This window comes from Ailuropoda melanoleuca, chromosome 17 (genome assembly GCF_002007445.2).
Source record: "Ailuropoda melanoleuca isolate Jingjing chromosome 17, ASM200744v2, whole genome shotgun sequence".
NCBI classification, from domain to species: domain Eukaryota; kingdom Metazoa; phylum Chordata; class Mammalia; order Carnivora; family Ursidae; genus Ailuropoda; species Ailuropoda melanoleuca.
The window spans coordinates 22091995-22107255 of NC_048234.1; the positions used below are offsets into that span (position 1 = coordinate 22091995).

Sequence of the window (15261 nt, forward strand, 5' to 3'; positions counted from 1 at the left end):
TATTGGTACAGGTAAAGGGAGAAGCAGCCTACAACATTCAACCTTCCTTAGACACATTCTTCGGAAGTCACAAGTAAAGTAACCGATACGAAAGATCAAAGACTATGGAACGGAGCCAAGACCAGGTGTGCAGCGGACACAAACCTTGGCTGTGTTGATCCATCGGACTCTGGGGAGGACCCATCCCCGGGTGAGGGGGCCGCATGCCGGAGCCCTTCATGGATCCACAGTGCATGTCTTCCACAACCCCCTTGTCATGCAGACCATCGATGGGCTGAAACATTGAAATGACATCGGTTAGATGCCTCTTGAAGGTACAAAATTTCCATCTGGACTTTAAGATTCCTCACTTTTAAAGTCTTCAAAACGGTGGCGTAATCATCTATTGCTCATACAACAGACATATATTTTTATACCTAGACTACCTGTATTATCATGTATTACATATACTTTATAGGTAGGGACCAAAAAATAAGACTACACCAACAGGGTCAGCAAAACTATCCATAAGTCGAAAGTTAAGGCTTTAAACAGTTGGATTTTGTGTGTGTGTGTAATGTCAATCGCCTACAAATAAAAATGAAGTCCTGCTCCCAAATGTAAGCCATTCTTCCCTACCCTCTTAAGGAAGTTCTGAAACCTGCTGTAGGCTGGAGTTAGTCCAAAGTCTGAAGGAAGGCTATTTGAAACGTCTGTGATGATGTATTTTTGGGGGGAGGGGGGTCATTTTTTTTTATCAGAGAGGAAAGAACTATATGGAAAGTTTCAAAGTCGAAACTAGAAAGTTCCAGGCAGTTGGGAGAAGAGGAAGAGCCGGGGTGGAGCAGAGTCCTGCCAGAGAAGGAAGGTATGGAGGATGAATCCGAACCACAGAGAGAAGACGACTTGAAAACGTTTTCAAGGCAGAATTGGGGGGAAAAAGTCAAGATCACAGGGACTCGAACCAGGACGCGAGGCCTTGTGCATAACAGGCGCACGATAAAGAGCCATTGAGTTGACATTAATCCAATCCAGAATCGGGCAACGGAGCATGTGTTTGGGAGAAAAAAAAAGGAAAAGTCTATTCCTCCCCAAACTGGAAGAGCAATTTTCAGAACCGCCTGAAAGAAATAGTTCCAGGAGTTTATAGAAACCAAATGACTTCAGGCAAGAAAGTATGAGTGTTTGCAGTTTTACAGAAAGGAAAGTTAATTTCTGCAGAGTCAAAAGCATGCACTTGAAAAGAGGAAAAATTTACCATAAAGAGGATGTTCAGAAGAAAAATGGGAAGAATTTGGTATAAAGAGTGTCTCTGAGTCTGTTAAATAGTAATAATAGGGAGGAAATCAAAGCAACACAAGCAGATGTATTTAGGCCACTTGTTTATTTATTTCCAGTGATGGTGAAAAGCGAAAAGCTGAATCTCAGAGGGAGAAGGAGGAGAAGAAAGACAAGGAATTGAGCTGCCTGTAAAAGGACCCTGGGAGAGTGAGGGCATCTGGTCAGCAGGTGTGAACTCTAGGCACTTAACCACGTCCCCACGCGGGGAATCATCTGAGGGACTGGGATTAAGGAAAAGCAGGACAGCAAAAAATGCAAACTCTCGGGAAAACAAAAGAAAGCGAAACAAAAAGAGTATCAGCGGTGTGGGGGGGTGAAATATGAGAAAATGTGGCAAAGACACTAGGCCACAAAATAGAAGGGATCAGAAGAGATAATCACCTGTGGAAACAACTCAGTGCAAAAACATACCAGTGACCCAACACTCAGTCGTAGCTTTTTACCTTCCAAATGCCTACGTAATACTAAAGGTCAGCTAAATCTTCCCTTCACATTTTATCTTTCATTTGGGAGGTGAGACAGCGTCAAACCGTTCTGAAATTATTCAACCCACTTGGACTAAGGCCCACAAGTGACAGATCAGACCTATAATAGCTCCCAAATTAATTTAATATGAACACAAGACAATGTAATGACTTCAGTATGTCTAGATGTTCAATACATCTCCTCAAGAATATGATATGGAAGACAGCATCTTTATTTCTTTAGATGCCTGACAAGCTAAAAATGTGTTTAAAAAAAAAAGAACCCCCAAAGCAGAGCAAGAACATGGGGATACAATGGGGGGTACCTAGCATATGTTGTTAAAGGTAAAGAGGAAGTTTCAAGAGTAATTAACAGGGATGACATGATTGTATTATGATAAAAGGAAAACAAAACAAAACAAAACAACATCGGACCTGTACGACATGCCTACCTGAGCTTACACAGGACTTTTCACTGAACAGGGAGAAACGCGAGGTATAAAAAGTGAGCATAAAACTGTTCCCTGGGGTGAGACCAGGATTAACGGTTTCTTTCTTTATCTCAGTACAGTTTTACTTTTCAAAATACGTATATATTACCCTCCTGATTTAAAAATCTTCAAATAACAAAATTCGTAAAAAAAAAAAAAAAAGAGAGAGAGAGAGAAAGGAGAGGAGAGGAGGAAAGGGAAGGAACGAAAAGAAAATTAAAGAAAAAGGGTCTTCCCTTCTGGGCTCCGATGCCCTATTTAAAATTGACTTACAGTCCTTCACAATTAGAGGAAAGACTTGCTCTTTTTTGATGTAATCTTTGTTTTAAACCAGGATCTTCCACGGTTCGCCTACTTAGTACCAAGAGGCAGCCCCACCACCCCGTCCACCTGTGACGTCATTCGAAACCATGGAAAACCTCTACTTGTCTCATCAGGCACCACCTGCAGGTCACATGTGGTGTGGCCTCGCTGATTTTCACTGGCTACTGACTCCCTTTCAAAGCAAACTGTCACAGGACCTGGCTGGCTTTCTCAAGAGGCAATTCTCTCTCCTTTGCCTCTCCTGGAAAAGGCCTAACACCAAGTTGTACTGATAGGATCATTCCTACAGCAACAATCCAAACTTCATAAATAGAAGATTATTATAACCTTAGTCCAGAAACCGACAAATGGCCCTGCGCTCTGCAAAATCCCAGCCCTCTTCCAAAGTCAGAATAAAGCCACTTGACAGAGGAGATAGCAAAGTGCATTTTAGGGAGTCCCTGCAAACTATTTCTTTCGATAAAGCCTTTTAAAAAAATGTCTTCATAAATGACTCGTTTTCTTTCCACTCTGTGGGATCTATTTTTTTTTAAATAAATAACATTCTTAGGGAAGAATAAATTTCAATATGTCCGTTCGTGGATGATATGTTATTTTACATATACAGTTGGAAAAAAATCAAGACTTATGCGCGAATACACTTACTCACCAGGCCCACAGCCCACAACCCACAAATCACAGAATCTAATTGTTAGAACTGCAAATCCTATCTAGTATTGTTCAAAAGCCAAGATCTGATCTTCTTGTACAACATCTGTAACAACAACACAGCCTCAGAACATATGTTTTTAATAATACACAAGATAAGACAAAGACCTTGCTTGATTCTCTTATTAACAAGAGCAGGAAAAAAAAGAGGGGGGGTTATCAGGGACATTAGCCATCTCAGAAGATGAGAGTGAACGAGAAAATAAACTCTTACCTTATGCATTTGGTGCGTGCTTTCCTGTGGGAAGTCGGCAGACCCCATTGTCGGCATAGGGTGTGAGACGCTGGGCGGTCCAGGGCTCGGTCCCATCATACTGTGCACAGAACCCGGGGATGGTCCGGGTCCTGGACTAGGTCCAAGAATGGGTCCAGGCGAGGGTCCCGGCCCCGGCGAAGGCCCTGGGTGGGGCATCGCGCCAGGGTCTGTGGGCGTGGACATCGACCTCTCCTGTCTCTGCCAGTCAGTAGAGGGATACTGAGTTGGAAGGAAGAAAAGAGAAAGGAATGTCTGAAACATGATGTTAAGATCAGAATGAAACAGTTGTTAGTCCATGGTGCCATTTCTGCAACAAACATCAAACAGAGCTGCCCTGTCTCGTCCAGATGTTTGAGGGAGTGTGATATATACCCATCTGCCCTAGTCTTTATGAAGACCACTTGTTTAAAAGAAAAAAAAAACACTCTAAATGATTCCCCAGAAAGATATAAATCATCCAATATACAAAAAAAGACCCACTGGAGAAACTCAAATTTAACACATAAGCAGAATTCTAAACAAGTTTGAAATTTATGACCGAAGTCAACAGATGCTCTCCATTACTTACTGGCTTGGGCACCTTACAAGTCATTAACCCCCCAAAGCCATTAAAACATAAAACCCCTGAAAAAGTATCCAACCAAGACACGTTTTCCTAAGCAAATGAACATTGGAAACTTCACAGAGAATTCCAGACAGTTAAAAGGGGGAAAGAAGTACAATTTCAGAAATTGAGAATGAAAGAGAATTACCCATCTTGGGAAAGGCAGAGGCTGTGGGACTCAAACAAATAGAGGTCCAAATACCCACACAGAACAACCACTGGCTGAGACCAAAATGCAGTGTTGGCAGGTCTATCAGCTCCGGGCCCAGCGCAGCACCCCTCCCGCACCCCGCCACCGCCAGCAAGCAGCACTATGTTTCCCACCATCTCCACTGTACTGCACGTGATCAGAAGAAAACGGTTTATTTATTTATTTTTTAAGATTTAATTTATTTGAGACAGAGAGAGAGGACAAGCGGGTGGAGGGTCAGAAGGAGAGGGAGAAGCAGACTCCTGCTGAGCAGGGATTCCCAATGGAGGGCTGGGTCCCAAGACCCTGAGATCACGACCTGAGCCGAAGGCAGACGCTGCACTGACTGAGCCAGCCAGGCGCCCCAGAATAACCAGTTTCAAGGGTGGGCCTCCTGCCAGCTCATGAACTGAAGACCACTCGGAGAGCTGAGGCCAGGGATTCATCTGAGGCCTCTCTGTGGTCCAAGATCCCCCAGACAAGACACCCGTGACCACCAGATCGGGCCCAGCATGGACGAAGTGAGAAAACCCCAGTTCTCCAATTTCGGGAAAGCCCTATTCCATCACCCACACTCCAAAACTTCTTGGCATCTCCTCCCCTGGGGAACTGCCTCATGGTGGTGGTGGGTATGCCTGCATCTTGGACCTGAGCCAAAATGAGCAAATGAGCTGTTTCCCATCAATGATAAGTGAATAGCGCTAGCGAGAGCAAGCATGACACTGACACCCGACCTTATGTTATCTGGGCCCACACGCATCCGGACACACAAAAACTTTTCTGCTGTCAACCTCACAAAACACAGCCTGAGACCCCCTCGGTGATTTGCTTACCCACTACTTAGTGACTGGGAATTAACCACAGGGGCCCAGCCACTCACAGCCAGGGTCTTTCCACCATGAGGTGAGGTTAGAGGGGAAACATAAAGACCCACATTAGTGCCGTTCTCAGCCCCCTGCTCTCCCGTCTTGCTGAGTCTCGAGAAGGTGAGGGCCTTGAGGGAAGGGGTCTTACTCTTCTTCACTCCCCTGTGTCCCCAGCACCTCCAGCCCGCGCATAGTAAGGGCTCAAAAAAGATCTGAATGAACTGCCCATGGATTCCAAGGACAAACTATTAATAGCATCCGTTATTTTATAAATAAAAAATTAGAGAGTAAACCGTGCCGGAGCTATGTTCACATAAAGAAATCTAAGAAGGGTAGGCAAGAATTTAGGCCATTCTGACAAATGAATTCGGGCTAAAACGGGAAGCAATGACAGGCTACGGTGGCGTGATTATAACACAGTGTTTTGCTGATACGAGACGGGACTCAGAGAACCCGGTTGAAGTGGTTTCTGAAACACCAGGGAAGCTTCAAGGGTGAATTACAGCCTTGAATTCACTAGAGAGCCAAATGTTATTATTTATTCTTTGTGATTGACAAAGCAGGCGGAAGTAACTTTTTCTTTAAACTTTTTTTTGTGTGTGTGTGCCACCCCCTCACATACAGGCTTGTTCAGTCAGCGTCTTAAATTTAGGAAGCTGACGTCAATCAGAGGTACTACAAGTTTTAATGCTCTTTCATGTATATCAGCAAAGTAATACACCCCTTTATTTTTTAGTGAATAAAAGGAAATTGCTTACTTCCTGTTATGGTTTACCTTGAAATGGGCTTCAATAGCTATTCCGGTAACCCACCACCAGTCTGAACAATGAAGATACAAATACCCAGCCTGGCAGTCCCCACTTGCCACATTTTCTATTTTAACGTACGTTGTCCCAGAATCCTCGCTCGTGCCTCTGTGATCACTTTCATGGGGGAATCTGGCAGAAGGCTGTGACTACGTGTATGTTGTCCCATAAAAACGCTCCTCGTTTTTTGTTAAAGGCAACCCCTAAAAAGCTTCTTAAAGGGGAAAACAGTTGAGGGGGGGAATGGAAAAGTACTGGCTACTTCAGGGATGTGAACACAGGAACGTGTTGTAGGGGAAACAACTGAGGAAGAACTGAAGCCTCAGTGCAAGGGCCTGATGCGGGAGTCCACGAAGCAGCACCGATCAACCAAACAGAGACGCTTAGAAGAAACCGCCACGCTGAGCAGATGCGGAGACTTGCCCCCTGCGAGGGAAGGGCAGGAATCTGAAGGATTGTCCAGCTCGGGAATGGGACACTCTGGCTGTTCTGACTGAGTGTCCAGATCTTCTCGTCCGGGACCACCACCAACCCTGGGGCCCGGGGCCGAGTGCTTTTCCTCTGTGGAGACTTTTACGTTCTTCTGGGCTTGAGAAGAGTATCTGAAGGCTTCCCCCACCTGTGCACCCAGGACTCAAAGCATCTCGAGAACACGCTCCAATCCTGCGTGCGGTGGCGTTCACGGGGCAGAATCTGGCCTGTCCCGGGATTCATGCCGCGCCACCAGCACCCGGGTACCCTGAAGAGGAGTGACTCTCAAAGAGCAGGTCAGAGCCCTGGCCTCTTCGCCCTCCCTCTGCATTTCTGCTGGCAGCTTCGCCGTACAGCTCGCGCACATAACCCGACTTTCCTGCAGTGGAGAGCAACTCGGGATGTAAATTACAAAACGGGGCAGCTCTCGGGCAGAGGCGCGGGGCACTACTACTTTCAGCTTGAGGCTGAAAGTCCAGTGCTGGCCAGCTCAGCTTCTCCTTCACCAAACACACTGGTGTCCCTAGGAATCAAACAGGCAGTGATGGTGGTGGGCACAGCAGGGACCGGGGAGGGGACGGCTCAGATCACCAGAGCAGAGTGCGAGTAGGAGGTCCCTGCACAAGGTAACACTCAAAATCTGTGTTTCTTTTGTGTTGGGAGGTAGGGCGGGGAGAGTTGTACACTGTCACAGCAGAGCACAGCCTGTCCCACAGTTATGTGGCTGATAGAATGAAGGAAATGTGTCTGGCGTGGGGGGACTGGGGCATAAAGCACAATGACCCCCCCATGCACTGCACTGCAAGTCCCCGTCCTCCCGTAATGCATTCCCCAAGGGCTGGCCGCTGTGTTCTTGGCCAAGACATTTTCAGCAGTACACACTGTCTCCTTCTGCATCCTGACCCTGCCTTTACAACTGAGGAGTGTGTGTTTTTAAAAAATAAAAGTCGTCGGAGCTTCCCACAGCTGCAAGGACCGCAGACACCTTCCCTCCTTCCTTCTCTCCTTAGCTGAACAAGCCCCAGCACACCCATCAGCCTATTAAATAGGGAGTTCAACTTCCTGGAATTCCAAGGGTCACCAGTCTAACCATGACAACCGGGATCAAACATACACCTTTTCCTATCCTACTGCCATCAGCTGGAATACCACTGACCCCACCCTTGCGGTGTATTTAAACACACCCACATGGGCTTCACAGTCATCGGAGTGACCTGAGCTGAGGACACATTTTGTCCCATCCCCATGTAAAAGGTGAGGGCAGAAGTCAGGAAGGGACCACACAGCTGGCCCAAAGTCCCTTCTGTCAGTGGAACTCCACATCTCTTGTCCCAGCCCAGGGCTGAGCCACTATACCCATCGGGCAAGGCCGTCCACTGGGGGGAGGGTTTTCCCCCTGGCTGGAGACCCACCACGTGCAGGAACCAGGAACGCAAAGAGAAGGGCATAGAAGCCGAGGCAGAAACAATGGGAGGGCGGTTCTGCCAGGCTTAGGATTTGGCTGTGATGCCAGATCAACCTGTGAAGGAACAGAGAAGTGAAGAGAAGCCCTGGAGAGAGTAGGAGGTGGACACGATGTCATGGATGAAGGTTGTGAAGTCTAATCAAACGTCCAGAGGGCCCGTTTTACTTATCTATTCCCGGCTGTCCTGAATCTCCACTGGGCACAGGGCAGATAGGATGCACAGAAAGGCCCCGAGGGCGCACCCCAAGGCCCTGCAAGTCTGACAGGGAGAGGGGACTTGTCCATAAATAGCAGCGGGGGTGGGGTGGAGGGGGGTTGAGCAGAAGGGCTACAGCGAGGTGGGCAGGAGAGACTACTTGCAGCCCGAGAGTGGAAGAAGGAAGAGGGAATGCGGGGAGGCTTCCTGGGGAAGGTGGCCTTTCAGCTAGGCCTCCAAGAAGAAAACGTAAATAAAACCAAGCAACCAAACAAATAAATAGATGCATGTTTTCTAGTCACGGAAAGGGTTTTGGGGGGAAACAACCACCTGGACAAGACAGCGCCTCTTCAGTAACTCCTCACCAAAGGTGGTGAGGAAGCATGGGCAAATCCTGGCCTTCCCGCACATTTTATCACGGCTGGGCTTACAGGAAGACCGGGGTACGGGTCAAAGGCGGAATGTTAGAAATAAAAATCGGGCCCCTCGCGCATCCCCAGGAATAGCTCCGTGTTTTTAAAGTTTTCTGGCTGTTGCGGGAGAGCTGCAAGGCTCAGGAGATAGTTAAGATAAGGGTTCTTTTTATGTCTGTTTGCTGATTCAGAACATCTCCTGACCTGAAAGGCTTCTCGCTTTCTGTGTAGCTCTCTGTATAAAGGAATTGATAATTCCCCTACAAGAAGTGGCAACATCTCTCCGACGGGAACAGAAGCATGGCTACTCTTAATGGGGGAGTGGGGCGTGGGCAAGAACAGCAGGGAAGATAAAGGAAATAAATCTACCAGAAGTTTCTTTTTCAGACACCAAGGTTGCCTGGATAGACAATGAAACATGACCAAAAGCCCTCCTCCTTCTCGGTCTGGGACGTGCAACCTTCAACAGCACACACTGCGACATGTGCCACAGGGAAAAACCACGCTGGGCTTAAAGTTCAACATGACACGTCACTGGACCCGAAACTCTAGAAAAGCCTGGAAGACGTTTTCCTCCTAGTGCTTCCTGTCAGTTTCCCATTCAAAGTCAAGTAGGTTTTAAAAGGGGGTCAGATTCAAAACTGGTGCTCTGTTTGTCAGGCTTCTGCGAACTTTCCTCATAGGGCCAAGGAAACAAATCACGATGTTAGCTGCCGCCCTCCCTTTAAATAACCTGCCGGGACTGTCCCTGCCCAGAGTCAGACCTGGCCAAGGCCCGGGGGCAGCTCTGTGTGGGACAAAAGAGAACACAAACATGGCAGCAGCTCACTCCTGGCCACCCCATCCCCCCTGCAATCCCCCGGGGATACTCGGGGACCTGGCACTTAACACCATCACCCTGCGAGACGGTGGGCTGCCTTCTTACAAGAGCCTACCTGCGATACAATCCCAGGACCTCCTCCATGAGGACAGCCAACGTTTCCACCAAGGAAAAGCCTTTGGAGGAGGGTGCCTACGAGAAAACTCGAAGTACCAGAAAAACACTAGGGCAGGGCATCCTTCTAACGCAGGACTGACGACGGTAGTTACAAAGGTTATCATGGATCACCATCACTTCCAACATTTAGTTGAACCTAAACTCCTAGGCAGCTGGCCAAAAGCAAACCATGCCAACCACACCAACAAAAGCTACTTTCAGCACCCCCCCACGTGTACTATCTTGTGTATGTTCACACATACAATCCTTCCTAGGTTCTCTTAGGCCCCTTTGCAAGGCAATCTCATCTGGGATGCTGATAAGAACCGATGACAGCCACTTCCTTCTCTGTCTGCTAATTGTATTTACACATTAAACATATAAATATGAGTCTGAAATACATATTTTAAAAACTCTTCTGGCTGAGATGGCGTGCTATGACTTCGTGGTATAGCTCAACCCTTCTTTGCTGAAGGAAACCCAGGTATATGATGGCCGGGTTTTGATACGCCCCACCTGCCCAGGCTTTCACAGTAGCCACAGACGTTCAAGCAGGAACCCTTCAAGTTCACTGCAATTAAAATGGATAATGGCCATTTACATGCTAACATGCCCTTTAAAAAAATCACCACCATAGTTCATTTGAGCTCTTCAAGTTTTGAGCTCTCCATCTGCAAACTAGGCAAATTGCTGCCGGCTACAACAGCAATTCTGATATGAATCAAGTAAAATATCACATCTAAAGACACCCTGTGAGCCAAGGTGTAAAAAATGTGTATTACTGCAAGGATCCTTTCAATGGCTTCACTACCCACTCTGGACTGGAATCCACAGATTAATCTAAACTATTTCTGCTCATGAATTGCCTCATTCAAAACTTCTGAGACAAGCCTCCAACACGCACCGGATAAAACAGTCATGCCTTGGGGCACCTGGGTGGCACAGCGGTTAAGCATCTGCCTTCGGCTCAGGGCGTGATCCCGGCATTATGGGATCGAGCCCCACATCAGGCTCCTCCGCTATGAGCCTGCTTCTTCCTCTCCTACTCCCCCTGCTTGTGTTTCCTCTCTCACTGGCTGTCTCTATCTCTGTCGAATAAATAAATAAAATCTTTAAAAAAAACAAAACAAAACAAAACAGTCATGCCTTAGCCTGGATAGCAAGTCTTTCTACCATGTCCAACATTGTCTTCTGCAAATTCCCCCCGACTAGGACCTCTTCCCTGAGCAATCAGGTCAAATGTCTTCTCGTGGATTCTTCAGACTGGTCCCTGTGATCTCTGGATTTTCTTCTGATGTCGGCACCCCACCTCCCCCACCCCACCCTCTTCTGGCCACAAGGCTACGCTATGGATCCCTGACAGCTCACCCTCACCTCTCCCTACATCATGAGGCCTGTGCGGTTTGCCATACGCTCAGGTATATCCTTTAAAACACAAATTCTCAATTGTAGATTATTTTTTACACAGTTATGGGCTTTGCTTAAGAGCATTTTAGCACATGTATAAATACGACACAGCAACAAAGCAGAGAGGACGTGAAGATACTACAGACGTAAACACCTGCCCACTTCAAAAGCACTGGGAACAGAGGGGAGAGGCCATTTCTCGTGTACATTCACTTTCCAAGTTCAGTGACCTATCTTCCAGTGGGATCGTAAGAACTGGAATACACCACATCGAGTAGGTGAAGAAATATATAATCATTCTGAACAAGAGAAACACAAACACAAACTGATAGAGAATTCCCCTTGAACTACTGTTAACTCACAGAACAACAGATCCCGATCTTTTTTGGTCAGTGTTTTCTATTTTTAGGTAATTTAAATTTCTAAATTCTGAATTCGGCTTTTAAAAAAGGGGGAGGAGGGGGAGTTATAATTATACTTAATGGTTTTTAAACTTGGAACTTATTTCAATTCCTAGAGGTTCCACTCGACAATTCACAAAAGGGTCAGCCCATACTGAGATTAGGTCAGTTTCTAAAAAGTTTCTAAAACATTAGTGCTTGCACAGCTGCAGATAACGTCTTGGTGTAAGACTGATGCTTAAGTTGATGCTTACGTGCCTAAAAATACAATAGAATATTGTGATTTTTAAAGGTTTTACATGATACAGGCATATAGCCTGATTATAACTGTGCGAATGTTCTGAAAGTCTTACATAACAAAGAAACCAGCACAATTCATAGCTTTAATTACATAATAACGTGTTACAAATCCAGAAGTCCAGAAGGGCACCACTTATGTCAGTACTTCAGTCAAAATCCTGTATTCTGTATCTAAACCATCATTCCAAATGAGTGAATTAATGAGTTATTCACTCATAATTAAGATTAAACGATGCTTCTATCCAACATCCTAAAAACCCAGCTAGGGGGCTCCTGAATTTCATCAGCCTTATTATATGCTTTGCTAAGGTGCAATTATTCAAGCATCTTTCACTGTATCTTTAAAACCTATTACTTAAAGTCTCTAATGTATCCTGAATACTTTCAAGGAAAAGGACTATATTAACATGAAAAACAAACCAGTCATAATAAACAGTAATAAGGTTGTAAAGTTTTCCAAAGACACGTTGCAAGATCCCATTTAACTTGCTGATAAATAACCTCAGAATAAATATTCTGTCTTTTATAATGATTCCGGCAGAACTAAGTTTTAGACTTCTATATTCCCTGGTAAATACAAAGTCATGACTTTCTATGTAGAAAAAATAAACATCTCAGGCCTTCCTAAATTCTACCAAATAACTTTACCACCACCGTATCTTCTGTTCCCAACTACTTACGGAATGACGCAAGACTTGTTTAAATGGCTAGAGATTAAAGTTCCATAATGCAAACTCTTCCAGAGATGACAGAAAATCCTGCATCCTCTGTTGGTCAAAAACAATCTACAGAACACATTTAAGGACAAGGAGTGATTCAGAAGATCCTTCTTTCGCATAAAAAAAGTAACAAGAGAAAAATCAGAAGTAGCTCCAAAATATGGCTTTCCCATTAGGGAAATTTTCTCATCTGTTCACCAGAAATACTGCAGAAGAGAAAAGTGACTCACTTATAGGGAGTTCTCCAAGTCCACTCATGTTAAGCAACAAATTGTCTGTGGCTCCCCTTAAAATCATCTTGACCACAAACAGTGGGAATCAAAACTTGTGCTGGTTGAAATCAGGTCCCATCAACACTCCCTCGATAGGTAAGTGCTGGCAAACACTGCCTGGCATTATATTTGTGATAATTCAGTTGTTCTCGTGGCGGCACGTCAAGATGTCACAAATCGTGATTTATTATTTCTCTGGAGTATCAAAAAGCTGCTGACCTAGGGGAGTTTGACAAACAAAGGCCTTGTTTACAAAGGAAGACTTCTAAAGGAAAAAAAGAAAAAGAAAAAGCCACGAAAACACTGGAAGATACCATCACTTCTATAGCTTAAGAAAGTTTTCTCTTTTATGGTCTTGCTCTAACACATAATAAGACTTTAAAATGAAATGTCAAAATATTATAGTGATATAAGGGGCATCACAATGGTCTCCTAGAGAGAAAGGAATATGCTTTTATACTAGCCTGTAAATATCTTCATCTTAATCAAAGACAAAATATTTTGAATAATTATTTGCCAGAGTGTTACTTTCCAGTTATACTGTCAGAAATATCTTAAACAGAATTCAAGCATTAGCGATAAAATACAAGCAGGGCCACTTTTTTTGTGTGTATGTGTCAATCCCAAGCCTCAGGTGTTGGTCAAAGCACCTTTCAAGAAACTTGACGCAAAATGCTCAAAAGCCACTTTAAAACCGAACAAAAGAAAAGATCTAAAGCTGCTTTGAACACACTCTTGCGGTGAATATTTTCTTGAGACGCCACAGAGCCACTAGTCCTGCAGCTGGGATGTCACTGCTGTCACTCATAAGAGAAAGGCTGCATTGAAGGAGACACTCCCTTACCTCTGGCCATTCTTCAAGGGTTCTGATACCCCAAACTCCTAATTTATTTTCACAGTGTTCTTTACCCACAAGGCACCTCTGCTTAATGCCTCCAATCAGGTAAATGGACCCTGGTTCCCAGGTTTGGATTTTTTTCCTTAGTCCACTGCAATAAATATCCTGGGTACCTAACAGGTTTCTCCAAATCCCTTGTTCCCAGTGGCAAACATGAGTCGTCAGGGAGCTTTACCAAAAAAAAAAAAAAAAAAAAAATTGCAGGAGAATAAAAGCGCAATTAGATCCCTAAAAGAGAAAGTGTGTCTAGATTTGCATAACAATGCACCAACTTGGATTCAAACCTGCCATACCTCTTAACACTTCACCAGTGTGCTCAACGTAGGCTGGATGCCTACCAAGTCTAGTGTTGGCAAACAAGCCTGGGGCAGTGGGCCCCCCAAATTACCAATAGACAATATTACCGAAATATTTGAATGTGCACATCTAAGTGTCTATACACACATGTAATATTGGGCATGGCTTTTACCTTAGTCCAGCTCTCAGGGCCCTCTGAGTCTTAGATGGTTAGACAGAAATGCTCTGCTACTCCACACGCCGGCAACAATCTTTCTGTTCATACAAGCATTCTGCTCCTTACGAGCATGGCACAACCAGGTGTAAATAAAAAAGTCCTTTGAAACGGGAGTTTAAAATTTAACTCTGCTATTCATGACGCACAGACGTTAAAAATAACCACTCCATGCAGGAGACAAACGTGTATCCTTAATACCTCCCTTATGCTCTAACATGACACGTACTTAGGAATACAGTCTACCTAATGACCAGGAGACAGTGATGACACCTCTCCATAAAATATTAACCCCGGTCGCTTTGTTGTTTCAAAAGCACCAACGTCCATCAGATTGGGGAGGAAGAAAAAAGGCGAAACCTTGCAAAACTCTCCAAAAAGTTACATAAACAAAGGAGGGGAGAAGCCCAGTGTGGGCTTTGCACCCATGTGCTACTAAAATTACATAACACCCGGCGCAGACATTAGAGAAGGAATGGATTCTGCACAACAACCCCCACTTTCCTCGACTCCCCAAAGCCCGTCTCCTTCTCTTAAAAAATCCAAACGCCTGGTAAGACCAAAGGGACGACTCGGAATATTTATTTTGTTGCTGGAGTAAATCCTGCGAGAGTTGGAGGCACGTTTAGGCCCGAAGTTTGAATGTGCAACAGCCCCAGGGCGCAGCGACTCCACTCTCCGGACCCGGAGGAGAAAGAACTGACAAGCGACAGCAGCCAGCAAGGCCTCCTTCTTCCCCCTCGCGGTGCTTCCCGCTGGAAAGTTTTCCATGCGATCGATCGCAGGGCGAGGAGCCCGCTTCCCCCGCCTGCCTGACTTTGCAGGAAAGGCGAGCCGGGAGACCGGAGGGGGCCGGCAGGGAAAGAGCTGGAAAGCTCCGCACTCAGCGGGCGGCGCCGGCGCAGGCTCCTTACCTGGGGGACGCGGAACAAAAAGAGGCGCGGGGCTCGCCGAGCCTGTGGCGGCGGCGCGGCCGGCTGTCGGAGCGGGTCTCCCCACCCGAGCCCTAGGCCCGCGCCGGAGCCCGCGGCCCGGCCCCCGCCGCCACCGCCGCTTCCTCCCTCGCGCGCGTCATGTCACGGCGATCAAACATGTCTGTGTGCGCTTCGCTGCTGTGACTTCCTGATTCTCTGCCGCTCGCGCGCGCACACTCACACTCCACAGCCACACGCACACGCCACCCCCACCAGCCCCCGCCCCCAA

At 46.1% G+C, this 15261-nt stretch overlaps 1 protein-coding gene across 1 annotated transcript in view; it reads right to left on the reverse strand.

Moving 5' to 3' along the window:
- The window catches only part of SMARCA2 (SWI/SNF related, matrix associated, actin dependent regulator of chromatin, subfamily a, member 2), a 169883-nt gene that overhangs the window by 152730 nt on the left and 1892 nt on the right, over nt 1–15261 (reverse strand). The window contains exons 2-3 of the mRNA XM_034647334.1: nt 3522–3782; nt 145–274 (exon numbers count right to left, since the gene is read on the reverse strand). Coding sequence (XP_034503225.1) covers nt 145–274; nt 3522–3746 — 355 coding nt within the window. The 5' untranslated portion in view covers nt 3747–3782. The remainder of the gene's footprint in view (nt 1–144; nt 275–3521; nt 3783–15261) is intronic.